General features: G+C 36.7%; 2 protein-coding genes across 6 annotated transcripts in view; one reads left to right on the top strand and one right to left on the bottom strand.

The window, feature by feature from the left end:
• Positions 1 to 14,160, top strand: part of ANGPTL1 (angiopoietin like 1) — a 28,201-nt gene extending 14,041 nt beyond the window's left edge. For both annotated transcript variants that reach the window (XM_027868452.1, XM_027868454.1), the window contains 3 exons: positions 10,463 to 10,656; positions 12,168 to 12,438; positions 13,438 to 14,160. In XM_027868452.1, coding sequence (XP_027724253.1) covers positions 10,463 to 10,656; positions 12,168 to 12,438; positions 13,438 to 13,625 — 653 coding nt within the window. In that variant the 3' untranslated portion in view covers positions 13,626 to 14,160. The remainder of the gene's footprint in view (positions 1 to 10,462; positions 10,657 to 12,167; positions 12,439 to 13,437) is intronic.
• RALGPS2 (Ral GEF with PH domain and SH3 binding motif 2) overlaps positions 1 to 27,475 on the bottom strand; it is a 216,654-nt gene that overhangs the window by 67,323 nt on the left and 121,856 nt on the right. The gene's annotated exons all lie outside the window — the stretch shown is intronic.

Below are 27,475 nucleotides of genomic sequence, written 5' to 3'. Positions count from 1 at the left end.
CATGTTTATGTCACAGTTATTTTTTGGATATGTTTGAGCTAGCTGATCCTCACAATAACCCTGGGAGGCAGGGTTATATATATATTTATATATATAAAATCTTCATACTCCATAAATACATATATATTTTCTTCATACTATAGTTAAGAAAACTAAGGCAGAGAGCAGGTTAAGTGACTTGCCAGGGTTGCACAATCAGGAAGTGTCTGGGGTCAAATTTGAACTCAGGTCTTCCTGACTCCAGGCCCAGTGCCCTATCCATTGTGCCATCTAGCTGTCTCCTTCCTAACTGGTTTCCTTGTCTCAAGTGTCTTCCCTTTCCCAACCAAACTATCCTCCAAACTGTTCAAGTGATTTTCCAAAAGTGCAATTCTGAATATGTTACTCTCTTACTCAACAAACAGGAGATACTTAGCTCCCTATTCCTTATTGATCAAATTGAAATTCCTTTGTCTTGTTTTTAAAGTCCTTCATAATATGGCTCCAATTTTATCATGCGTTATGCCCCTTATAATATTCTGTTCAGCCAGACTGGCCATATTGTTGTTCTTCATCTTCAATTTTTGTGTGTTTTTTTATCCCCTAAGCCTAGAATGTACTTCCTCCTCTCTTCGACTTCGCAGAACCACTTATTTCTTTCAAAAGTCACTACACTTAAATGCTTTTTAGTTGAGTGATTTTTGAAGTATTCTTATACAATTAAGTTATAATATTGTGCAAAAGAATCATCGTCCTTTTATCCTATCATTAAAATGGGCAACTCTGTCTTAGTTGGGCTCTTTATCTCTCCAAGACACTAGCACAGTGCTCTGTACACTATTTGATGTTGTTAATAAATGTGTTAAAATGTGGTTGAATTCAGTCAACCAGCATTTATTATGTACCAGGCAATGGGAATATACATACATACACACACAGCAGATAAGATATGACGAAGGTCACAAACATTGGGGGAGAGCCAGAATGCTCAAATGCTCAGTTGAATTTTTTTTCCACTATACCATGGTAGTCCATGCATACATACACACACACACACACACACACGTGTGTGTGTATATGCATATATATGTCTCTGCCAATATTCTATTGAAACTGAACAAATTAGTAACAAAAGAATAACGACAAACAGAACACTGAAAACTTTTAGTTTGCCTTGCTGAAAACACAAATGGATGTCAACAGCAAGCAAACAAGAAACTGAAACATTTAATTACCAGTGTAGTAAATTGGAGTCAAAAGACCTGGGGGTTCAATCCCAGTCTCACCACTTAATAGCTGTGTGACTGACCTACAAGTTCGCAACTTTTGTAAGATGGAGATAGCAATACTTACATTATTTACCTCAATAAATAGTTTAAGAGCATTAAGTTGATTGTATGATAAGTGTTATAAAATAGCAAGAGGGCAACAAATCTAATTTCTCAAGGATGACACTGTTAAAACTTATGCATTTCTTACTGAGAAAGCTCTTATCTACTCCTGCCTCACCCTTCTACATAAGTACAGAAAATTACACAGCAAATTAATGTTAGGACACTGGATATGAATGAAAAAAATCCTCAAATCCTAAGGCCAAAATATGATTACAAAAATAAACTTGCATAAACACATTAGAAACATGCTAAAGGCACATGTGAACATTTCTTGTATTTTCTGGTTAAAGGAAGAAAGAAATATTCAATACTAATTTTAATTGTATGTTTTAGATTGGTGTTTCAAAAAAAAAAAAGTTTTATTGAGCTTTGTTCAAGCCAAGTCAATCTAACAGATATGAAAGCTGCAAACAAACTTCATGCAAAAATTCAGATTTAGGACAGTCTGAAAGGAAAACTTACACATGCACTAAAATCTTAGTTACTCAGATTCAGCCTTTACAAGCCTACCGCAAACTACACAAACTGAGTACCCATCTATGGAGAACAAAGGAATGATGTGCTTGAGATACCTGGTCATTACTTAAAAGTTCCTTCAGGTGTTTTAACAAAATCATGGAATATTTATTTACTGAGTATAGTGGATACTGAAGCAAAAGAAATCCATTAAAAATAGCTGATATTTTTTTTTTAAAAAGAAAAGGCCAAAGATCATATGGAAAGATTTATACATAATGCAACAACTGTGACTTCAGGTTAATTGAGACATTACTAAGGTATAAAATAATAGATGTAATTCTCAGATAGAGAAGACTAAAATTTCTCTCTTTGCCAATACTACATTGCAAGTGACTTTTCTTCAGAAGACAAAAAGCTAACCAGGGTCCCATAAGGTAATTCCATATGGCTCCAGTCAGAAATAAACGTTTTATAGAAATTCTATATAAAGTCAATTTTGATGGAACATACCTATTGCTGCCTCAGATTAATGATTTACCTTAATTTACATTATTTAATTATTTAATCTATGCTCAAAGAATAAAATTAGCATACAGTCCTTTCCCATAGTCTTACTCTGATACCTCCCGGTAAAGTAGAGGTGATCCTTAGTTTTCAGGTTCTGCTGAGGGCCGAGTTTAAGCCCCGGAAGGCTCTACCGTTCTGGAAAGGTTTCAAGTATGGCCTTCACAATACTTTCTAAGAATTAGTTCAAGTAAATATGGAGAGGCACATCAGCAATAGGCTGGGCACTTGGCGATGAATTTCTGGGCTGGAGCAATCCAAGGGACAAAGGAAAACACAAAATGGCCCTCAATACTGTGCGACCTCCTCTGCTTTTGCAGCGATGGTGGCAGAGTACATGGAAAGGGCGCAGAGAGTGCTAAGAAATCACACAACTTTTCAACTATCTAAAGACTCTGCTGTTATCTAAACGTGAGCTACCTGCCCAGTGACCAACCTGTGGACTAGATGGACGCTGAGGTGTGTGGACATACTGCTGGAGGAGCTGAATCATATCAATCTTGGTATTCTTTCTATAAAAGAAACCAGAAGAAAGAAGGAACTTGCAGCTAAATGACAGGATGGGTGACAGGTAGTCTTTAGAGAAGCAAAGAAAGAAGTTGACAGGGGTTAAGTTTTATCACACAGGCACAGGCAATAAGAAAAATGATTTCACTGGATATTTGGTCGGCTTGCTTTGCAGTAATAATTTGGAAAAAGAGCACTATGAAAATAACTGCAGTTTATTCTGCCAATATTGATTAGGACAACAACACGTAGGAAGAAGATTTAGAAAAATTCCCTGACAAACTTGATTCCCTTGACAAACCTTTCAAATTAGATCAACATATATTCTGATACTTGATAACTTCAATGCAAAGCTGGAAAAATTTAAGGACAATGAGAAATATGAGAAAGTATGTTATAGGAATAAAGGAATCAAAGTACTCATGCACCTACAGATTACACTGTTCATATCGTGAACCTCTCTTTAAGAAAAAAATAGTAGGTACTGGATATAGTGAAGATGAAACAATATTAGAAAAAAAATAAAACTGACAGAAAAATCCCTGTTCCGGATGAGAGAGTTATCCCTGAAATAGCTGTGTGGACAGTCAAGTCACTGACTTTTTAGGGTAAAGATCAGAATCAGTAAAAAAGTAGGAAGAATAATAGAGATATAGTGTACAAATGACAGAATTAAAAAGTGAACTACTAAAATCGGCAATTAGTGATTAAAAATAGGAAATCAACATCAGAAGTGGCACTGACACATTATAATAATATTCAGATGTTTAAACAATACAAATTTATCTAAACAATAAGATAAGGGCCCAGAAAGTCAGTTGGCTAACTGCATTTATGAAACACCTACTATGTACCAAACACTGTGTCAAGTGTTAAGAGATACACAAAAAAATGGTTTCCTGCCCTCAAGGAGCTCCCATTTTAATGGAGAGATAAACAAGCAAACAAATATGTATATATAAAACACATACAGAACAGAAAAAAGTTAATCTCCCAAGTAGTTGGAGGTTTATAGGAGACCAGGAATAGGACTCTTGCAGGTGGAATTTAAGCACTGGATCGTAAAGCATAAGGAATGGGTAAGGTTAAAGAAAACTGGAAAGATAGGAAGGTGCAAGGTTGTAAAGGGTTTTAAATACCAAACAGAGCATTTTATATTAAATCCTGGAGACAAAAGGCAGCCAGTGGAGTTTATGGGGGGGGGGTAGTAGGGGGAGGAGGGGAGAAAGAGTATGTGTATGTGAGATACATGATCAGACCTGTGCTTTAAGAAGATCCCTTTGGCAGCTGAATGGAGGATGTGGGGAGAGACTTGAGGCAGAAAGACTAACAAGAAGGTTATTGCAGTAGCTCATGTGTGAGATGATGAGGGCCAGGTTCAGGGTGGCAACTGTAGAAAAGGGAACTTATACAAGAGATGCTGAGAAGGTGAAAATGACAAAACTTGGCAACAGACTGGATCTGTGGAGTCAATACACAAGAGGACTTAAAAATGGCACTGAGGGTTAGGCCAGGGTGACTGGAAGTGGAGCCCTCTGTAGTGCTAGGAAAGTTCAGAAAATGAGTGGGTTTGGAAAGGTGGAAGATGAAGAATTCTGTTTTGGATATGTAGTTTGAGATACATATGGGATATCCAGTTTGAGATGTCCAAAGGGAAGTTTGTGATGTGAAACTGGAACTGAGGAGAGAAACTAGGGTTGGCTATATAAATTCGAGAATTATCTGCATAAAAATGATAACTGAACCTAATGGGAGCTGAGATCACAAGTCAAGAGAGTAGAGGAAAAAGAAAAGAGGGAGATATGATTAGTGGGAGTAACCTAAATTTAAAACAACAAAGAAGATGGGAGGAGTGGCCAAATAGGTAGGAGGAAAATCGAGAGAGAGCAGTGACATGAAAACCTTGAGATGTGTCCGGGAGAAGGGATTGATCAACACAGTTAAACACTGCAGATAGACAAAGAGGGATGAGGTTTAAGAACAGGTCAATGGATTTGACCATTAAGAGATCACTGGTGACTTCAGAGAGTGAAGTTCATAGAATGAAGAGGCTAAAAGCTAGACTACAAAGGGTTTAGGAGAGTGAAAGGAAACAAGTATAACCACTTAGTATAAGCAGTATTTGTAAATCATGAATATTAGAAAAAAGAATATCTGGATATCATTTTACCAGCAGTGTATAGAAACACAAATTGATATAGATTCCCAGTTGATAGAATCCTTGTAAATCTTCTTGCCTTTTATCCTAGACAAATAATTATCAATCTCAATCTTAAAGGTACAAAAAAAAAAAGAAAATTCTACAAATCTCTCAATAAAACGTTTTTTCATGGCACAAACATCATCATAGTTAGCATTTACATAGCACCTACTATGTGCTAGACACTGTGCTAAGCAGTTTACAAATACTATCTCATTTTATCCTTACAACAACCTGGACTGTAAGTGTTATTATGATCTCCATTTTACAGTTGAGAAAACTGAGGCAAACAGAGGTTAAGTGACTTACCCAGGGTCACATAGCTAAGTATCTGAGTTTAGATTTGATCTAAGATCTTCCTGACTCCAGGTTCAGCACTCTATCTACTGTGCCAGTGGGCTGCCTACAATTTCACTTCTGAGGAAAAAAAAAACTTACTGACTAATATAATATATGATATAATAACAATAATATAATATCTTCCTCTGTCAAACTCTAGACTACACACATTAAGCTGAGCCCAGATGTTGACTACATGGTAGGATTTATCAAAAACCTCCAAAATCCAAATCTTAAGACCACATTTTTATTGTTAGAAACTTCTACAAAACTTAATTTACAATACTGATATTGAGTGGAAGATTTTTTTTAAACTGAGTACTGCTATACTGAACAGAAAGTAATGAAACTAGTAGTTCTGAAAAAAGACAGGAGGTCTGACCTACAGGAGGTTGGAACATCACACCAGGGGCCTTTTGATCTTCTATCTTTTTTGTATATTGCTCATGGTAACGGCTGGACCAGATGCTCTGAGGTGACTTTCAACTCTAATATTCTCTAATTCTAATAGTTTAGTTTTTTCATACTTATTTCATGTTCATAAATCAAGAAACATGAAAACCTTTCTAATACTAATAAAAACACAGAAATTCAGAATTTGAAAGGACCTTGGATAACATCTTATCTAATTTCTTCGGATAATTAGGAAACGAATTCAATGAAGTGAAGCAACAAATTTAATTGAAGCAAAATAAGTTTCATAAATGAGCAAAACTCATGCTGACCTAATGACAGGATAAATAAAAGAACACTTCTGGAGACTATTTTCTGACTAAATTGATGTTAGACTGAATTGAAATTATTTTAAATGCTTCTTGAAAGGCAACATCTGAGTTATTCTGCAACAAATGAAAATATTTGAGGGTTCTTCAAAAATCTCTCCTGAGGACTGGGCAATGGTAAGTTTTTTGTTTTTATTTTCACACCAAGAAAACCCAAGAACAAGGACTCTAAAACTACAAATCTACTATTCTAATGATGGAAATATAATAGGAATGAAGAAGAAACCACAAATAGCAAAGAGTTACTAAAGGCCTAGAGACAGTAACACTTGTACAAAATTCTCAAGAAGTGGGCTAAAAAAGAACCAAATGTATACAGTACACTTTGTATAAATTAGCAAACACTTACAAAAACAGTCTCTTCCCTTCCAATCGAATGGAGGAGACAGCATGTATACAGATAGACATAGACAAGATACACACACACACACACACACACACACACACACACACGAAATGGAAAGTCATTCTAGTGCAAAAGATTTTATTGAGTAAAAAGGTTGGCTGGAAAGGAAGGCAGCATGTGGCATGGCCAGACACACTACACAGTACACACACACACACACACACAAAACACAACAGCGCTGGCACTCATTACCTTACACCTTGGCATTCCTGCCTCAAGTCTTTCTCCATTCTAATCCATTCTCCCCTCAGCTGCCAAAGTGAGAATCTGAAAATGATCCCCTCCCTACTCAATAAACTCTAGTGGCTCCCTATTACCTCCAGGATCAAAATCTTCCCTCCATGTGGCTTTTAAATCTCTACACAACCTAGCCCCTTCCTACCTTTCCTGTCTACTTACTCTTTACTCCCTTTCATGTCCTCTATGATGCAGTGACACTGGTATTCCTGTTCTTCTCACCAGACACTTATATGCCCTTACTCCATGCCTGGAGTGCTCTCCCTTCCCACCTCTGCTTTTTGGGGTTCCTCGAGATTCATCTTAAATCTCACCTTCTGCATGAGGCCTTACCCTTTGGAAATTAACCTCCATCTACTCTATTTTGGATGTACATAGTTATTTGCAAGTTGTCTCCCCATATTAGAACAGGAGCTTTTTGAGGGCTGTGACCATCTTTTTTTTTGCCTTTTTTGTATTGCCAGCACTGGCACAGTACCTGGCACACCGCAAGAACTTAATATATGCTTACTGACTAATTCTAAATCTAACACTCTTTCTATACATCTCTGATTAAGATGGTGTTAATGACTGAAAAAGCACATGCATTCTGTTTTTTGATTTGAATATATTTTATATTTTATGAATTTGGTGATAGACTGACATTCCAAAAAACTGCTTCACTAGGCCAGGTCCTTATCACTTGAACTGTTGCATCAACTTTTTCATCTGTCTCCCTTTCTAAAGTTTCTCCCTACTCCAATCCATCCACCCAAATGTGGTCAAATTTTTCTTTTCTAAAGTGCAAGGTCCAATCAAGTCAACTCCCCTCATCCCATTTGATAACCTCCAGTAACCACCTAATACCTGCAGGATCATATGTGAACTCTTCCATTTGGCATTTACAACTCTTCATAACTTGGCTCAATTTCATTACCCATCATTCCCCTCTGTACACAATCAAGTCCAACCAAACAATCCAATATTCCACCTCTTATCTCTGTGTCTTTACAGAGGAAGTCCCCACCCTCAACCTGACCCTCTAGACCTGAAATATACTTCCTTCTCACCACTGTATCTAGGAATCTCTCATCTCCTTAAAGAATCAGATCAAGCACCACCTTCCCCATGACGCCTTTTGTGGTCCTTCAGTTGTTAGGCTTTACCTGTCATGGCTACCTTGTATCTCTTTTGTATGTGTATTCTGCATATACCTTTGTATGTGTGCACCATCTCTGCCAATCAAATTTAAGTTCTATGAGGGTAGGCACTCTTTTGCTTTTGAATCTGTAATACCTGGGAATTCATCCAACACAAAGTAAGCAATTAATAAATGCTTCTTGATAAATAGATTCCACTACTGAAGACTATAATATAGCCTCACATTTTCTACTGTACAAACCTCAATCTTCTTTGCCTTTCTGTCTGTTATTCAATTTAATTTCCATCATCACCATCCTCGCTGTCCTTTGTACAAGTGGCACACAGGAATCTGTTTTACATGCTCTTCTCTTAAGTCGGTATCCTTTTCTTCCTATCCAACCTTGAAAGGCTCATGTCAAGTCTTACCCTTTCCATTTAAAGACTTTCTCAACTTCTCTTACCCATAATGAATACTTCTTACGTTCTCTCAAAGGTAACTAGAAGACTGATTGCACAGACTTGAATCTGTTTTTCTTACTTTATATGCGTAAGCTGTTTTGCTTCCCCAAATCTACCAAAAACCCTTTGAGTAAAGTTATTCTATCTTATATTCTTTTTTTGTATTCTACATATAGTAAGAGGTCTTAAATCACCATTTATCGATTGATTAAAACAAATATTCTTGGATTGCTTAATTCTCTGGCTAGTGAACTTCCACAACACCACATTACACATTTGCTAGTTGACTGAAATAAATGAAAACCATTTTTATTGCCCCAAAGCAAGGGCTAAATCCAACATTTTACATGCCTTAACTCCTTTCAAATCCTTTCACTTCAATATAGCAATCTGCACTACAGTTCTTTATACTCTTTTTTAGTCTCTTATCCAGTTTTTCAAATTCTTTCTATCCCTTTCCTTCACTTGTGATAACTTACTTCAGAAACCAGATACCTCAAACATTACCTCTGACACCTTCTATCTTTTTCTGAGTTTTCCTTTCTGTCTTAAGAAACAGATGTTTTGCTACTAGTTTGAAAAAACTAGTAATGGAAACATGGTCATGTCTACACAAACTAAACTGTAAACTTGCTAGGATCATAGACTATAAAGATATAAAGAAATATCTTGAGATACAAAAATGTCTCTTACATCTATTTCTTATTGTCTTTTTTTTTAAATGAGGCAACTGGAGTTAAGTGACTTGCCCACAGTAACACAGCTAGTGAGTGTTATGTGTCCGAGGCCACATCTGAACTCAGGTCCTCCTGACTCCAAGGCCAGTGCTCTATCTACTGCACCACCTAGCTGCCCCCCATTTTTTTTTTTTTGCTTAGGCATCAGGGTTAAGTGACCTGCCCAGGGTCACACAGTTAATAAGTGTAAAGTGTCTGAGGCCATATTTGAACTCAGGTTGTCCTGACTCCAGTGCTGGTGTTCTATCCACTGTACCACCGAGCTGCCCTCTTACATCTATTTCTTCAACATGACCTAATATGGTGCCTTAATAATAAAAGCAAAAATTGATGTAGTGCTTTAAGGTTTGCTAAGCACTTTGGGAATATTATCTCATTTAAATCTCACAACTTATTAACTCTAACATGCAGTAAAAGAAATGGAAGACTCAGGGAGGTCAACTGGCTTCCTATGGTAAGAAATAGAATTTGAACCCAGGTTTCTCCTAACATTCAGTGTAACTGACTTTATATTACACCATTCTTCTTTGTATTTGTGCTAAATAAACGTTTAGTCATAATTTTGGAGCTAAAAGAGGTTTTAGACATTATTTAGTGTAATCTACTTATTTTACTGATGAGGAAACTGAGGTATAGGTATGATATGGCCTGCTTAGGACCATGTAACATGGCAGTGGTAGAATGGTGACCAGAGTCCAGATCTCAACTTCCTGGTTAGTGATACAAGATATATTAATAAAAGTAAAACCATTTACATTATATAATAAAAAGGGATAAAAAATTTATTCTATGCTCTTCACATCCTTCTTCTCCACAGTCCTATAGTTTGTTTTAAAGAATCTCTCAGACTTAAAAGAAAACAAAATTCACATAGAGGAGGACATCCTAGGTGACATGTTTGTATACAGGACTATAAAACTTATTGACCTCCTGCTTCCTCTCTTTCCTTTTATCTGACAGTGGTATAGACAGCCCTGAATGCCATGGCAGAGAATCTCAGAATAATACCATAAAGAGGCATAACAAAGAACTTCCAGTAACTTGATTCTTCAGAGTGAAGGTTTGAATTGGTCAGAGGAAGTACTGACTACAATCACAGGCTTTTAAAAATTTACATGTTACTATGGCAATTTACAAAGCATGGGACATTTTTCATTTGTAATATATGATTAAATGTAGAGGAAAAGAACATCAGTAGAAACTATGTTAACACAGTATTCGATAATAATGGTTTTTAACCTTTATTTTGGTTGTAACCAATCGTTTTAAAACTACAGGACCTTTCAAAGACTGTCAGCAAGCCAAAGAAGCTGGTCATTCCATTAGTGGTATTTATATGATCAAACCTGAAAACAGCAATGGGCCGATGCAGTTATGGTGTGAGAACAGTCTGGATCCTGGGGGCTGGACTGTTATTCAAAAAAGGACAGATGGGTCAGTAAACTTCTTCAGAAACTGGGAAAATTATAAGGTAAATAAGTGCATTCAGAGTTTGGGGAAATCAGGCAGCATACTTTTTGTAATAATGACCATTCTGTGTCATAGTCAAGAGGCATATTTTAAAATTACTTATAACCGACATTTATCAAATTCATGTGCCTGTTAATTATTTCAGTTTTTAATAAAGTAAAATTATAATTGAGAAAAAACTAGAATATTAACTAAGAATAAGTTCTTTGTCTCATCTCTAAAGAGATACAACATATGTCATTTTATTTACAAGTTCATCATAACCTTTGTGTCTTCACATAGGAAAAGAGTAATGACATATATGAATTCTAGAAAGATTAAGTACTAGATTTTATTATCTAATACTTGGACATACTATTCCATCATACTCATTTTTTTGTGTGTAGTACATACAATACAGTCTTTCACAGTTTAAGAAAAAAATTAACAAGAACCCTACAAAAAAATTCAAGAATCATATCCTGTTTTATGACTACTTACTTTAAAGAAACATTTAATCTCCTCTAAAACTCTGAGAACAAAATGAGTGAATGTATTTTAGCTGATATTTCCACTAAACATAAAATAAAATGTTTAGTTCATTACAATTTTATATTTGTTTTTAAAATTGTATCATTTCAGAAATAGGTAAAGTTTGAGTCACTAAAAAAATATGTAAATTTCCACAAGAGGTTTTGTACATTATCACAAACAATAAGGAACTGTAATAAATAAGAGGAAAATAGTCTACAAATGGAACTCTTTTGGAGGTATATAATTTAAAATATTAAGGTAATATTTGCCAAATCCTACATACAACCTAGTTGTATATTCCACAAAGATGCAATAATGCAGGTTAATGCCTTGCATACATAGGAATATAATTTGGTTTACTTTGCAATTATGATAATAGAAAAAAAGAATGCCATTTAATCTTTTTATATTAATAAGTTCCCTAATGCCTAGAACAAATTGTTGTACTAAATATCCTGGTTAAAGTTAAATGGTTAAAAAATTTTTAAGTAATTCCAATGTAAGAAAACTAAAGTTTGGCAAACTGATTAAGCAAAAAAGAATTTATTCTAGGCAAAAGATAGCGATGTACCAAGTTAAATAAATGGTACATCAAAAATTAATGTCATTAGGTCCCAAACCGTGACCTAGAGAAGCAGAAGTTTTCGTTTTAGAGGAAGAAGGGTATATTCACCAATTAATTTTCTTAGTAGTTCTGAAGATAGTTCAGAAATGCTTTTTTTAAAACCACAGCCATATTGTTGTACTGGTGTATATTAAAGGTGGCTGTGTCAATCCCATACTTGTCTACATTTTCCGTCCTTACTTTCCTTTCTTCCTTTTCCTCCCCAACCTCAGTTATAATTATACTAATGGAGGAAGTACCCATGTGGATATATTCAAAGAAATCTGAGGTTCTGAAAAGTCTAATATATCTACAATTCTCTAGGTATACATGTATAGGTGTTATATATGTACACACACACACATAATATATATTTGTGCATTATTTACTAACAGAAAGGATTTGGAAACATTGATGGAGAATACTGGCTGGGCCTGGAAAATATCTATCTGCTCACTAATCAAGATAATTATAGGCTGTTAATTGAATTAGAAGACTGGAGTGATAAGAAAGTCTATGCAGAATATAGTAGCTTTCGCCTGGAACCTGAAAACGAATTCTATAGATTACGTCTGGGAACTTATCAAGGAAATGCAGGGGATTCTATGATGTGGCACAATGGGAAACAGTTCACTACGCTGGACAGGGACAAAGATATGTACACAGGTAAGTTGTTTTATTTCATGATGCATAGACAAAACAATACCTGATATAGACTCTGAGAGCAGTCTCACTGTTTTCTTCTAGGTGTCACACTAGAAACCTTGCTTTGAAAGCACTGGCTATGGGACAAAACTCAATAGAAGGCCCAGGTCATCTTGACCTCTCAAGAATTTGAGCTTAGTTTAATGAGGTTCACGTCTAAGGCATGGCTTCTAAGAACAACAAAGTTCCTGTGGCTAATTCACATATACAGGATTTCTTTTCCAGAAAAGGACAGTCCCAAGTTACCCACTTTATAATAATGAATATATGTAGATTTTATGCACAACTACTTGTGCCCTTAATTCCAGTTCTTGAGGCATAGGTGACTTAAGATATCCAGAAGTATACCTGTGTTTAAAGCAGGTCCATTGTGCACATATATATAGAATCATATCTTCAAAAACACTGAAAGTTTTCAGCTGCTATTCCACAAAAGCAACAGCTTCAAAATGAATACTTTCTCAAAGCATGATCAGCTTCTGTTTGTGTTTCTCTACCCTTTCAGTCTCTAAGAATGCAGTACTTTGCTTCTTCTCTGGAGGGAACAACAGCAGGCTGTTTACTTGATCTCCTTTAATCCTCTAGAAATGGCATTTCCCACACTGGAACAAGTACTGCTAGCCTTTTACGTGCTGTATTGACTAGAGGAAGCCTTCTCTTTAAAAGTTGGGGGAACACAGTAGTAACAGACAAGAATAAACTGAAGCCAGCGTTAAAGGTGTACATATCTCTTTACTTTGCAGAACTTCAAAAAAGAAAATGCTTTTTAAAACAATCAATGGCATTGATAAAGGAAAAAAGGCTGTGTGTTTCTTATTGAAATAAATGAAATCAGAAATAAGTATCAAAGACTGGGCTTAAATGGTTCCAAGACAACAGACCACTATGGACAGCTTTTAGAATGCCATTTCTTTAAGAACAAAACTTTCATTCTAACATCTTGCTTATTTTTCCTCAAAGGAAACTGTGCCCACTTTCACAAAGGCGGCTGGTGGTACAATGCTTGTGCACATTCTAATCTGAACGGAGTGTGGTACAGGGGCGGCCATTACAGAAGCAAGCACCAAGACGGGATTTTTTGGGCTGAGTACCGAGGAGGGTCATACTCTCTGAGAGCGGTTCAAATGATGATCAGACCAATTGAATGAAGAGACAATTTCCCATTTAATGAACACAAATTTTTAAAGCTCTGGTTCCCAAAATCTTAAATGTTAAGTGTACATTTTTATTTTGCACAATTTATACCTGTAAATGCAGGACAATTGTTTTTATAACTATTTTTACTGTGATACTAAAAAAATACAGCTTCTTATGAATTAACAGGACTTAAATATATGTGTGTGTGTGTGTGTGTGTGTGTATGTACCGCAAACTGTTACTTCTCAAAGCTATGTTACTTAAAAAGAGTTCTTCAAAGTACAAAGATTGTTTTCTAAAATGTAAATATTTGCTGTATCTTAAAACAAATATTTGTTTTATTTTAAAACAAAACTGAATACATGATTAGATATTTAACAGCTTATTTAAAATCTTCGTAAGATTATACTTTAACTTCCAGTGGAAAAAAATTTTAATTTTTCAATTAATTAATGAGTTTGATTCCTAAAAGTATAGACAGGAAATTGGAGAGAAACTCTAGTTTTGCCAGTAGAAATATATTTTCCACCAAATAAAATATAAAAGTTATTTCAAACAGCAGTTGTGCCTTTTACATGACATAATTAAATCTAAACTCCTGCCTAGTCAAATTATAAATATTTTCTTTCCCAAAAGCACAAGTAGGTGACTATCTTTCTATGTAAATGAGATATTCTGAAAGAATACAATGATATTTTATGGGTAGCATATTTTAGGAAAGGCAATTACAATTTGAAAAGCGCATCCCAAAGAGGTGAATGGGATGATAAGGTGCCCGTAGATGATTCCAGGTCAGTCAAAAAGTCCTGGGAATATATAGCCTCAAAAAGCCAAACCAAACCAAACCACCGACTTGGGGATGGGGATGAAATTCAAGAACAAGGATATGATGACAACTCCTCTACAGCTCTGTAGACAAAGTTGGCTTTATTCTTGTCCCCAAGAATATGGAATTGTGAGCAATGGGTGGGTAGAAAATGCAAGGAGACAGGCAGACAGAATCACAGAATTTCATAGCTAGAAGGATCTTAGTAGACCTAACACATCCAATAAGTGGTCATCCAGTCTTTGTTTAGAGACCTCTGATGGAGGAGAGCCCAGGCCATCCTAAAGTAGCCAAATGAATAGCTTTGTTAGTAAATTTCCCTTTACATGAAGTCTAAATTTGTGTCTATAATTTTCACTCATTTTCGTTCATTCTGAAGACACAGAGAAAAAATCCAACCACTGTGCCACATGACAATTTTTCAAGGACTTGAAGATAGCTATCATGCTGACTCTCAGTCTTGTCTAAGCTAAACATCCTTGGTTCCTTCAGTTGATCGGCTGATTGTTATGAAATAACACCAAACCAGTCACCAACATGGGTGCAAGTTCTTTTTGTCAAAAATCATTCCTAAAATAGAGTATCTTGATAGAAGAAGGAACATGGGACTGAACCTGTGATTTCATGGTACAGGGAATTCCTGAATGAGGAAACTCTCTTTATTAATGCAGATCAATACCTTCTCTGCAATTCACAGTCTTACAGAATTGCTTAGAGTACAATGATGTGCAAAACTATCTCTAACATGCTGATGACAGGATGGCTTACTTAGAAAATTCTAGAGAATGAACAAAGAAACTCAAATAATCACTCCAGTAATAGGCAGACCACAAAAAAGCATACAAAAACTACCAGCATTTCTTATAGTAACAACAAAATCCAAGAGGAAATAATAAAATTTACTATCCTATTAAAAGTATGACTGATTTAGTGTGACAGCAATCAAATTACCATGGGAACGCCTTAATAACAAACTGATGTAGAGGAACAGAACTAGAACCCTAAGGGAAATAATGAAGAAAAATGTAGGAAGAATAGCATTTCTAGATCTCAATGAATTCAGCATCAAAATTATTTAGTAAAGTTACTTAACAAAAAAAAAAAGTAGATCACTGGAATAGACTAGATAAGACAGAATCAGAAACAAATATATGATAAAACCTACTTGACAAGAATAAAATGCTCTGGGGTTTTCATGTCACATCAAAAAAGACGGCCAAAGATGAAAAAAGATGGAACAGTTAACGCTGGCAAGATTGTGAAAAGAGAGGTACACTAATATGCAATAAATCAATCTATGAATTGGTCCAGAAAGAAACATGGTGTTCCTTGAATCTGAGAAACAGGTGCTCTGCATTGTTGTTAGTGTATGTGGTGGAGTAAGATTTTACCGAAAATCCTTCCATGAAACATAAAAAAAAAAAAGTCGACTATAAAAAAAGAGGCATAATATTTGATGAGAGAATGCTACTACAGAATAAAATGTTCTTTTGGATTACGATATATTACACCATAATATATTTTTCTTTAACAGCTTGACTGCAAAATATCTTATATTTAGTCAACAAGCAACTTCAAGAGAATCACTGCATACCTTGTGATATGGTTTTGCTGAAACAGATTTCAACAGTCTGATATGTGCCCCATATAAAAACGGAATATTTTGGCAGTGAGGCAGAATATAGTAAATAGCTGAAATATTCACACTCTTATTGCCATCTTTTAGTACTGTGTGCCTCATACCTATTCCACTTAGTTCTTTCTCCAACTGTAATCAACTGAGATGTTCCTAAAAGCCTTGTAAGCTTGCAATACGTTAGCCTTCTTTGCTTATGGTTCACAGTGTTATAGAAATAGAGCTGAAGAGACCTTAAAAATCAAATGGTTCAAACCCCTCATCTTACAGAGGTCTTAGAGGGTGCAACTTGCCCAGGTTTACAAAGATAGTAAGTGGCAGAATCAGCATTTCCCATTACTCCATAACAGATGCCTCCTTCTTGATCGGACCCCCTAATTTACTGGCAAGTATGGTCTCAAATGGAAACAATATAATGGGACCTACTTTTTGGTAGGTAGAAAAAAAGAGAAGGTGGGGGAGAAAGAAAGAATAAGACATGTAGAGGGAAAAAGAGAAAAAAAATGACAGGAAAGAAGATACAGGATAAAAGGTCTCACTTAATGTCTCAGTGCCCTAGACAACTGTTTAAGACTAAGAGCTGGCGGCCCATATGCATCACTGGAGGGAATTTCAGTAACAGTGGTCCCCTAGACTGATGAAATCACAATAGTAGACAAAAAACAAACAAAAAACCCACAACAAAACAAAACCAACAACAACAAACAAACAACAAAAGACAGTGTAGATGTTAAGTACATAGAAGATACCGAAAATATAATGGTTCAATAATATCTGAAAATGTTTTAACTCTATTTGTGAAATAATTATAAATGTACTACAATAAATGATATTCTATGACCTGGACATTTAAATGAACCTGAAAAAATAAATCACTTACCTCCTCCTTAACAGTAAGATAAGGACCACCATGTTCTACAGATTTATACTCTTTCTTACATAGTAGCTTCTGTAAACTTTCTTTTCCTGAGACTATAACTCTGCTAGCACTGCCATGAAAAAATACAAAAAAAAATTTGGAAAAATAAATCCATATTCTTTGCTTTCACCAGTTGGACAGAATATATTAAAGATTTTTGTAAAGTCCTCTGATGAAAAATTGTGAAAAATATACCCAAACTAGAAACTTCAATTTAAAAGTGAAAAGAGCACATTCTATTTTGTATGGTGGCTTACTGATGCTGTTTGAAACACAAGCAAAACATTTAGATTATGTACTTAAGGGTATTTTTTGTTATTATTTTTATTAAAAAAAATTTTAAACTTGCTTAAACCCACATCAACTGGAAGAACGACTAAAAGCCAGTTTCTTTAGGGGAAAACTAAAAAGACTGAAATTAGAATTAAATTATTCAATTATTGGTCTTTTGAATAACAATTCTTAATGTAGATCACAGTTTCAAAGAAATACAAAATTAAAGCAAATTAAAAGCATTACAAATATATAGAAAACAATGCAAAAAAAACCCGAAACCAAATACAAACCCAAATCTCAAACCTACCACCCAATCCAAAATGAAATGAAGTCATGGAAAACAAAGATGTAATTTCTGGCTTAAAAAAAAAAAAGTATGGCTACCTGCCAATTAGTTACAGTTCATTTCTCAGAGTCCAATACAAAATGACTGAAAATATTTTTATTGCAGCTGTAGAAGGATTATGCACGTACTCTCAGCAAAGAAAGGGATAGTGATTCACCCACAAATCAAAGTAAGAAAAGGAAAATAAGTGAAAAGGACAATCTGATATTTTTCTGTTTGTATATTAGGTTTCTTGAGAATGGTTTTTCAAACAGAACAAGTCTCTACCAGTGTTCAATCTCAGTGTAATTTCACCAAAGGAAAACCACAAAAACCTACCTTGGTTAACTAGAGCTGTAGAAAGCCTGAAATATTTGTTAGAAATCTCTGAATAAAATTGCTAATACAAAACTAGTCATTTCAAAAACAGTACTTCAATAACAAAGAAGTAAGGCTACTGAAAAAATCTAAAAATCTAATTCATTTATAGAAGTAGAAGCAACGGGTGGTTGAAGTTGAAGACAGAGATCCAGGCTTAACGTAAGTAAAACCTTCTTAATAAATTTTAGGAGGAAAACGGGAATTCCTGGCCGGGAATTCTTTCCACTAATAATGTTGGAGAGTTGGATGTGACACTGATAGGTTAAGTGACTTATCCATGTCCTGCATCTGTCAGGTTAGACGCAGGACTTGAACCTAGGTCTTTCTAATTCTATACATATTCCACATACATTAAGAGGCATGTTGCCTCTCACCTACTAATTAGAGCCACGTAAAAAATGAAACAGGCTGAGTTGGGAAGTTGCAAATTTCTCCTTCACTACTGTTGTTTAGTCATTCCCTTCTGTAGTTTTCTTGGCAAAGATACTGGAGTGGTTTGCCATTTCCTTCTGCAGTTCATTTTGTTGATGAGGAAACTGAGGCAAACAGGGTTAAAGTGACTTGCCCAGAGTTACACAGCTAATAAGTGTCTGAAACCATATTTGAATTCAGTTCTTCCTGATTCCAGGTCTGGTGCCTAATGTACTGCACCATCTAGCTGCCCTAGAGAACTCCAAACAAAAACTGTATTGACCACTCATATGGTAGAGGGAATTCTTTTTCCCTGGACTAAATAACTTCTTTTTCAACTTTGAGATTCTGTTATTTGCATCTGAAGACAGACAAAAAGTCACAAAAAAAGAGAAAACCTTAAGTCTGAATAACTAAGAAAATTGTTGACAAGTACTTATAGGTAATGTGCTTCCATTTCTCAATCACATTGGCAGAAGGTAGATGAGAGCACAGCAAGATTAGAAGAATGATACATGTGATGAAGTTTACCTTAAAAAGTATATGAAGAAGAAAGGGTACACAATTAAAAAATGCAAATAGGAAAGAAAGAAGTAAGATGATAATCAAATACATTTTTAGGAAGGGTCAAGCAGAGTTGAAAGGGCTATAGTACAGCAGATCCTCTGTCTAATTTTTTTTTTAATTCATTGCTATGAAGATTTCCCCCACAAGTGAGGAAAAGCAAAGGGAACTTGTTCTGAACACTTCAAACACTCTTCTTCAACTCAAACCAAATCACATTTAAATACAGAAGTCATTTAAAAATATACTATAGAGTTTGTCGATCCAAATCTTCCATATGACCATTCCTAGGCAATGGGTAGGAACATACAGAACTACTGCTGCTCAGTTTTTTGGGTAGTTAAATTTTTTTTTCTTAGAGCAACATACAATTTGAACTACTACAGCTTCCCATTACACAAGTGAAAGAGGAATGATGACAAGAATTTCAAATGAAAGATATATCTATCATATTGCATTCTATTATAAAGCACACTGTTTTACTTTTCCTCTCTCAGCAGCAAAATGAAAACTTCTGTGCCAAATCTCTCAACATAGCATCTTAGGATTGTTCTCCAATGACAGTAACAAATGAGTACTGTTAATGATTTTCAGATTTAGGGCAATAATTCTCACATAAAGCAATTTTTTCCTTAAGATATGCCAAACTACTACTCTCCAGAAAAATATTTGCATCCTTATTCTAGGAATTTTCCTCCATATTGTCTAGGACAACTGATCCTACCTTGAGCATAAACCAACAGAAGAGGCTATTTTTCAGAGAAAGTTATGGTGGAAGCCAAGAAAATACATTCTATTTCTTGTAATTTATTCCACTTTGAATCAGAGTTAAGATGATCAGAACCAAAGGAGTTTTGTCAGCACACCAGCCTTTATTTTGAAGGCAGACAGAGGAGAGGCAAAGTCAAGACCACAAGTCTTTATTAAGCGCCTATCACCACGGTAAGCACTTAGGATACAAAGAAAGGCAAAAACAGTCCCTGTCCTCAAGGAGCTCATAATTAAAAGAGAGAGACAACATGTAAACAAATATGTACAAACAAGATATATATAGGAAAACTTGGAGGTAATCTTAAAGGGAAGGCATTAGCCTTAAAGGCGACTGTGAAAAGCCCTGTGTAGAAGGTAGGATTCTAGCTGAGATCTGGAGGAAGCCAGGGAAGCCAGGAGGCTTGGGTGAGGAAGAGCATTCCAGACATGAGTGACAGCCAGTTAAAATGCATCTAGTTCAGAGAAACAATATCTTTTTTTAAAAATTAATAAATTTATTTATTTTTAGTTTTTAACATTTACTTCCACAAGATTTTGAGTTCCAAATTTTCACCCCATCTCACCCCTCCCCCCACCCCAAGATGGCATGCATTCTGAATACCCCTTCCCCTAGTCTGCTTTCCCTTCTATCTGTCCTCCCCTTCTCTTATCCCCTTCCCCTTCTATTTTCCCGTACGGCAGGATAGATTTCTGTAACCCATTTCCTGTATTTCTTATTTCCCAGTTGCATGTAAAAACTTTTTTTAAACACATGTTTTTAAAACTTTGGGTTCCAAATTTTCTCCCTTCCTCCCTCCCCACCCACCTTCGTTGAAAGGCAAGCAACTCAACATAGGCTATACATGTGCAGTTATGCAAAACACTTCCACAGTAGACATGCTGTGAAAAACTAACTCTATTTCCCTTAATCCTATCCCACCCCCCCATTTATTCTATTCTTTCTTTTGACCCTATCCTTCCTCAGAAGTATTTGCTTCTGATTACCCCCTTTCCCAATCTGCCGTCCTATCATCCCCCTACTCTCTTGTCCCCTTCCCCTCCTATTTTCCTGTAGGGTAAGACAGATTTCCATGCCCAATTGAATGTGTATGTTATTCCCTCCTTAAGTCAAATCCTATGAGAATAAGATTCACCCATTCTCTCTCACCTTCCCCTGTTTTCCCTCCACTGTAACAGTCTTTTCTTTTCTGTTTTTTTTTTTTGTGTGAGATAATTTACCCTGTTCTACCCCTCCCTTTCTCTGTCTCCTAGTATAATCCTCTCTCACCCCTTAATTTTATTCTCCAGATACGACCCCATTATCTTCAACTCACCCTGTGCCCTCTATCTATCTATCTATCTATCTATACATACAGATAATTTTTTCCTCCAACTACCCTAATACTGACAAAGGTCTCACGAATTATAAATATCATCTTTCCATGCAGTAATGTAAACAGTTCAACCTTAATAAGTCTCTTATGATTTCTCTTTCCTGTTTACCTCTTCATGTTCCACTTGAGTCTTGTATTGGAAAGTCAAATGTTCTATTCAGTTCTGGTCTTTTCATTAAGAATGCTTGAAAGTCCTCTATTTCACTGAATGACCATTTTTCCCCCCGAAGAATTATACTCAGTTTTGCTGAGTAGGTGATTCTTGGTTGTAATCCTATCTCCTTTGCTCTCTGGAATATTATATTCCATGCCCTGCGGTCCCTTAATGTAGAAGCTGCTAAATCTTGTGTTCTCCTGATTGTGTTTCCACAATACTTGAATTGTTTATTTCTGGCTGCTTGTAATATTTTCTCCTTGACCTGGGAACTCTGGAATTTGGCCACAATATTCCTTGGAGTTTTGCTCTGGGGATCTTTTTCAGGAGGAGATCGGTAGATTCTTTCAATTTCTATTTTGCCCTCTGGTTCTAAAATATAGGGGCAGTATTCCTTGATAATTTCTTGATAGATGATGTCTAGTCTCTTTTTTTGATCATGGCTTTCAGACAGTCCAATAATTTTTAAATTCTCTCTCCTGGATCTATTTTCCAGGTCAGTCGTTTTTCCAATGAGATATTTCATATTGTTTTCTAATTTTTCATTCTTTTGGATTTGTTTCACAGTGTCTTGATTTCTCATAAAGTTACTAGCTTCCAATTGCTCTAGTCTAATTTTTAAGGAAGTATTTTCTTCAGTAAGCTTTTGGACTTCCTTTTCCATTTGTCCAATTTTGCTTTTTAGGGCATTCTTCTCTTTGGCTTTTTGGACCTCTTTTGCCATTTGGGTTAGGCTATTTTTTAAGGTGCTATTTTCTTCAGTATTTTTTTGGGTTTCCTTTAGCAAGCTGTTAACTTCCTTTTCATGATTTTCTTGCATCACTATCATTTCTCTTCCCGGTTTTTCCTCTCCTTCTCTTACTTGCTTCTCAAAATCCCTTTTGAGCTCTTCTAAGACCTGGGACTGATTCATATTTTTCTTGGAGGCTTTGGATGTAGGAGCTTTGACTTTGTTTTCTTCTTCTGGTTGTATGTTTTGATCTTCTTTGTCACCAAAGTAAGATAATATAGTCTGACTCTTTTTGCACTGCTTGCTCATGATCCCAACCAATTACTTGAGTTTTAAACTCTTTGTTAAGGTAAGAGTCTGCTTCCAATGTGGAGAATGTACTGTCCCAAGCCTCAGGGGTTTGTACAGCTGTTTTCAGAGATACTTCTAGGGACCTGAAAATTTTCAGTTCTTCTAAGGTGCTATGATAAGGGGTGAGGTGTTTCTTCTCCACTGCCACAACAAGTTCCACCACCTCCTTGCCCCAGGACCGGCCCTCAGAACTGTGACCCAGATCCAAGCACGGGCAAAGCAAGAGATTCCTGCCTCACCACTGGCAAAGAGATCCTTGCAATCCCCCTCTGATCAGCCACTCGATTCCCCCTCAGTCTGTGGGCCAGAAGCTCAGGAGGCAGCCGCTGTCCTGGGGGTGGCCGAGACCTAGCTTCTTCTCTCACCGCAGTCACAGACTTTTCCCACTGACCTTCTAAGCTGTGTTTGGCATTCATGGGTTGAGAAGTCTGGAAACCGCTACAGCTGCCTGGAATTCAGTCCTCTGAGGCCTGCTCCAGGTTTGCTGCGGCCTGCGCGCCCATGACAAACTGCGCTCCTCTCCCTGCCCAGTGCGATATACCTTTTCGATCTGCCATCCAGACTGTCTTGGGCTGGAAATTTGTTTTACTCTGTTTTTTTGTGGATTTTGCCGCTTTAGAATTTGTTTAGAGCCATTTTTTATACATATTTGGAGGGGTTTCTGGGAGAGCTCAAACAAGTCACTGCTTTCCCTCCACCATCTTGGCTCCGCCCCTGAGATACAATATCTTGTTTGAGGAATAGTAAGGAGGCCACTGTCACTGGATCACAGAATACACGGAGGTGAATAAGATATAAGAAAACTGGAAAGACAGGAAGGGGGAAGGATATGAAAGGCTTTAGAAACCAAACAGATTTTATGTTCAGTCCTGGTGGTGATTAGGAGCTGCTGAATGGGAGATGATAGGGTGAGACTTCCTCTTTAGGAAGATGACTTTGATGGCTGAGTGGATGATGGACTGGAGTGAGGAGAGATCTGAGGCAGGGAGCCCAATCACTGGGTTACTGCAATAGCCCAGGTATGGGGTGATGAGAACTTATACTGGGATGGTGGCTGTGTCAAAGGAGCATTGACAAGAGATATTATGAAGGTAGAATCTATAGGAATTGGCAACAGATTAGATATGAAGGATTAGTGAGGAGTCAAGGAGTCACCCTAAGCTATGAACCTGAGTGACTCAGAGGATGACAGTGGTCTTCACAATAATAGGAGAGGTGGGAAGAGGGGGCTGGGGGAGGGAAAAAAGTGATTAATTCAGTTTTGGACATGTCTTTGCATTTAAGATGTTTGTACAACATCCAGCTGAGACATTCTAGAGGAGGTTGGAGATGCAAGAGAGAGATTATGGCTGGATAAATAAACCTAAGAATCATGTACATAGAGAAGAGAGAGACAAAGACCCAGGACAGAGCTTTATGCGACACCCATGGTTAGAGGATATGCTCTGGATAAAGATAAAGCAAAGAAGACTAACAGGACAGATAGGAGGAGAACCAGGAGACAGTAGTGTTCAGTCGTGATGGCCTTCTCATGCTTAGCCATAAAAGAGAGAAAAAAGTGGAGACGGATAGATCAAGTGAGTGGTTTTTGAGGATGGGGGAGATATAGGAATTGCAGGCAATAAGGAAGCAGCCAGTAAATACAAAGAGACTGAAGATTATTGAGATAGTAGAGATAATAGAGGAGGGAATATGAGGGAGAATAGCAGATGGCATGGGATCATTTGAGAATGTAAAGAGATTTGCCTTGGCAAGGAGATAGGGATGAAGGAGGAGAAAATTGTAGAAGGAATTTGAGTGATGTGATGAGTAGGAGGGGAAAAGAGGGAATTTCTCCAGCTTCATTTAGCAGTGCAAGAACAAGAATAAAGCCAACAGATGGATAACAGAGGGTTGTTCCAAAGCAAAATATCTAGTTTTAAATCACATTTTTGGGTTCCCCAAATTGCTAGTGCCTCCCTCCCAAATTACTTGTTAAATTAAATTGTATATATTTCTATTTATTAATTGTATATTTCTATTTATCAGAATTATTAATCAATTTATTTTATATTTCTATTTATTAATTGTATATTTATGTTTTTATTTGTCATGTCACCCATTAGAATGCAATCTCATTTTAAGTAGGGATTGTTTCATTATTTGCACTATGCCCTGGAAATACAAGTACAAAGGTAAATAAAAACAAATTTTTTAATTGCTTATTGGATACTACTGTTTCCAGACTATTGTTCATCCAATGTCAACTATCTTCTTCTACCTTTTGAAACAAACACTGATTATTCCCAGTTTTTTTAGTACCCTCTAGGACATTCTCTGACCTAATTGGCTTTGACATCTTGTCCCTCCTCCTCTTCTCCATCCCATTCACTGCTCCTTGCTTTTGTGAACTTCATGCTAAGTCATAAGACTTCCTGACTTCAAAGTTCTTTAACTTCCTCAGTTCTAATAATTTTCATTTCTGATTCACCTCTGTAAAGCACAGCCAAACCTTGGGATTTGTCATCATTCAGAACTTTTTCATGCCTAAGATCTCAAGACTGAAACTCTCTCATCTCTGCCTGCAATTTTCTGTCCTCCTACTTAATTCTGCCACTCTTGCAGACCTCACACAGTACTGTGTTTTGTAATTCTTTAATGTTCTTCACATGTAATAGCATGAATTATAGTCATTTGTTTGCCTTAACCCACTCTTACATTGTAAGCTCCATCAGGACACATCTTATGTTGATCAAGATAATTTCTATGGTCCCCTCAAGTTCTAAATTCAATGACTCCATTTCACAATACCTAGTGTTGTGTTCACTGCACAATGTAGGTGTTTTAAAAATTGTCCAATGAACTGCCACTTGTAGGGCAGAGAAGCCAGCCTAGCTGAAGTAGGACAGCACCTAAGCACCTAAGAGAGAGATGGAGGTGGCAGGTGCCAGGCAACTCAATTTCACTTCACCATCACTTCAACCATTGCTACCTCTCATTTACCAGAGAAGAAAACCCATGAACCTGAATCTAAGAGTTTTGGGAATAGGAACCCCTCTCAGATCACTGGCCCTTCTACCTACCTAAGCCCTCACAGCCATTACTGAGGGGAGTAGTTACTGTGCAGAAGGGGTCCACCTTCCTCTCTACCACTAACACTGTTTATTAACCATCTACAGTCAAGGGGCAGATGAGCCTGGGAGCCCAGAGAATGGCAGCACCCCCAAGACCACTGATCCTGATTCCAGTGTACCCTGCAAGGTTATAATCGCTGGGGAGATGTGGCCTGGTTACTGTTTCTGTGGGTGCTACAGCTACCAAAGACCTAGAAAATTAAAGCGCTAGCCATCAAAGTCCATGGCATTCAGCAATGAATATGACTTTATCACTAGAAATGACAGTAAAAAAATATTCATTACTGTCTGCTTTCCCACTGCACACTCTGAGATTTTGCTATTGCTATATAGAAATAAACGTTGATTTTTTTAGGTTTATTTTGTATCTTGCTACTTTGTTGAATGTTTTTGTCTAATAATGTGGTCATTCTTCAAAGGATAAACAGTATTAAGAAACAAGCAAAGAGTTCTCGAAAGAATTATAAACTGTCAACAGCATCATGCAAGATTGCTCCAAATGACTAATAATAAGAGAAATACAAATAATAGGCTATATCCCATACCAAGAAAATTGGCAAATGGGACTAGATGATGGTGGAAAGACTGCAAAAAAATCAACACATCATTATATTGCTGGTGGAGCTGTAACTTAGTCTAACCATTTAGGAAAACAATACGTAAATGTACTATGAAAATGACAAAAACATCCATACTCTTAGACTCAAAAATCCCCAGGTTAGGCATCTGCCTCGAAACATTCAAAGCAGCACACTCTGACGCAGAAAAGAAATAGAAAAAGAGATGCCCTTCAACTGGTTAAAGTTACTTAAATATAAGAGTGACATTTACTAAGAATTTAGAGAAACACAGAAGACTTAGATGAGCCAATGCCAAAGAACAGCAGTAATCAGAGAGTAAGTAGAAGCAGGAAAAAAATATACATAGCAATAAAACTAAAACTGAATAGTGTAATTCTAGTAACCAAGCTCATCCCTGAGAGATGAGGTAGTATGGCTGTTATGATATTTTATAGAAATGGAAGACTGCGGGTATGGAACAGTTCATAGACTGTTACTCAGTTGATGTGTTGGTGAGGTGTGTTGTGAAGTGTTTTATTTTTATTCTTTGGTACAAAGGATAGCTTGCTGAGAGAAAGGGAATCTAGAAGATATTGGGAAATGAAAGTGCTATAAAAACAAAACAAATACAAATTTAAAAATAAATGAAAGGATGGCTCAAGGATCCTATCTGTATTAGAGAGGCAAAAAAAAAATTATACAATTGATATACTGTAATTTGCTGATAATCAAATGTTATTTTTTTTAAAAGAAAAAAAAAAAAGGAATGTGATCTCTTCAAAGACAAGGACTGTTTTATTTTTGTCTTTGTATTTCCAGTGCCTAGCATGTAGCAGATGTATAAGAAATGCTAAATCAGGGTGGAGCCAAGATGGCAGAGTGAAAGCAGGGACTTTCCTGAACTCTCCTCCAAATCTCTTCAAATATCTCTAAAAAGTGACTCTGAACAAATTCCAGAGTGGCAGAACCCACAAAGAGACAAAGTGAGGCAGATTTCCAGCCCAAGACAAACTGGAAAGTTGACAGGAAAGGTCTGTTGTACCAGCCTGAGAGAGGAGCATCCAGTGCTCAGGACACAGTGCAGACCTGGCCTAAGCAAAGCTGGAGCAGGCCTTGGGGACTGAATCACCAGCAGCAATGGTGGTTTCCAGTCTTCTTAGCCCACTAATTCCAAAGACAACTTAGAAGGTCAGTCCGAACTGGGTGAGAGAGAAGCGTGGTCCAGTGTAGGGCCCCAAGGCATGCCAATACAGCCCTAGCCCCAGCAAACTAGGAATAGGACTTGGGAGTGACTGAATCAGTAGTAGTAGCAGCAGTGGCCACAGAAGCAGCTGCTCCTGGAGCCATTAGCCCACAGACTGAATGTTTGAAAGTCACCTATTTCAACTTCCAGGAACCAAGATTGTGGAATAAGCAATAAGTTGCTCTCACCCTCTCTTATTGACCTTGAAAAATTCAGAGAATATTGCCC

Source organism: Vombatus ursinus, unplaced genomic scaffold (genome assembly GCF_900497805.2).
Source record: "Vombatus ursinus unplaced genomic scaffold, bare-nosed wombat genome assembly UNPS02014789.1, whole genome shotgun sequence".
Lineage (NCBI taxonomy): Eukaryota > Metazoa > Chordata > Mammalia > Diprotodontia > Vombatidae > Vombatus > Vombatus ursinus.
This window is presented reverse-complemented; position numbering and strand designations above follow the sequence as displayed.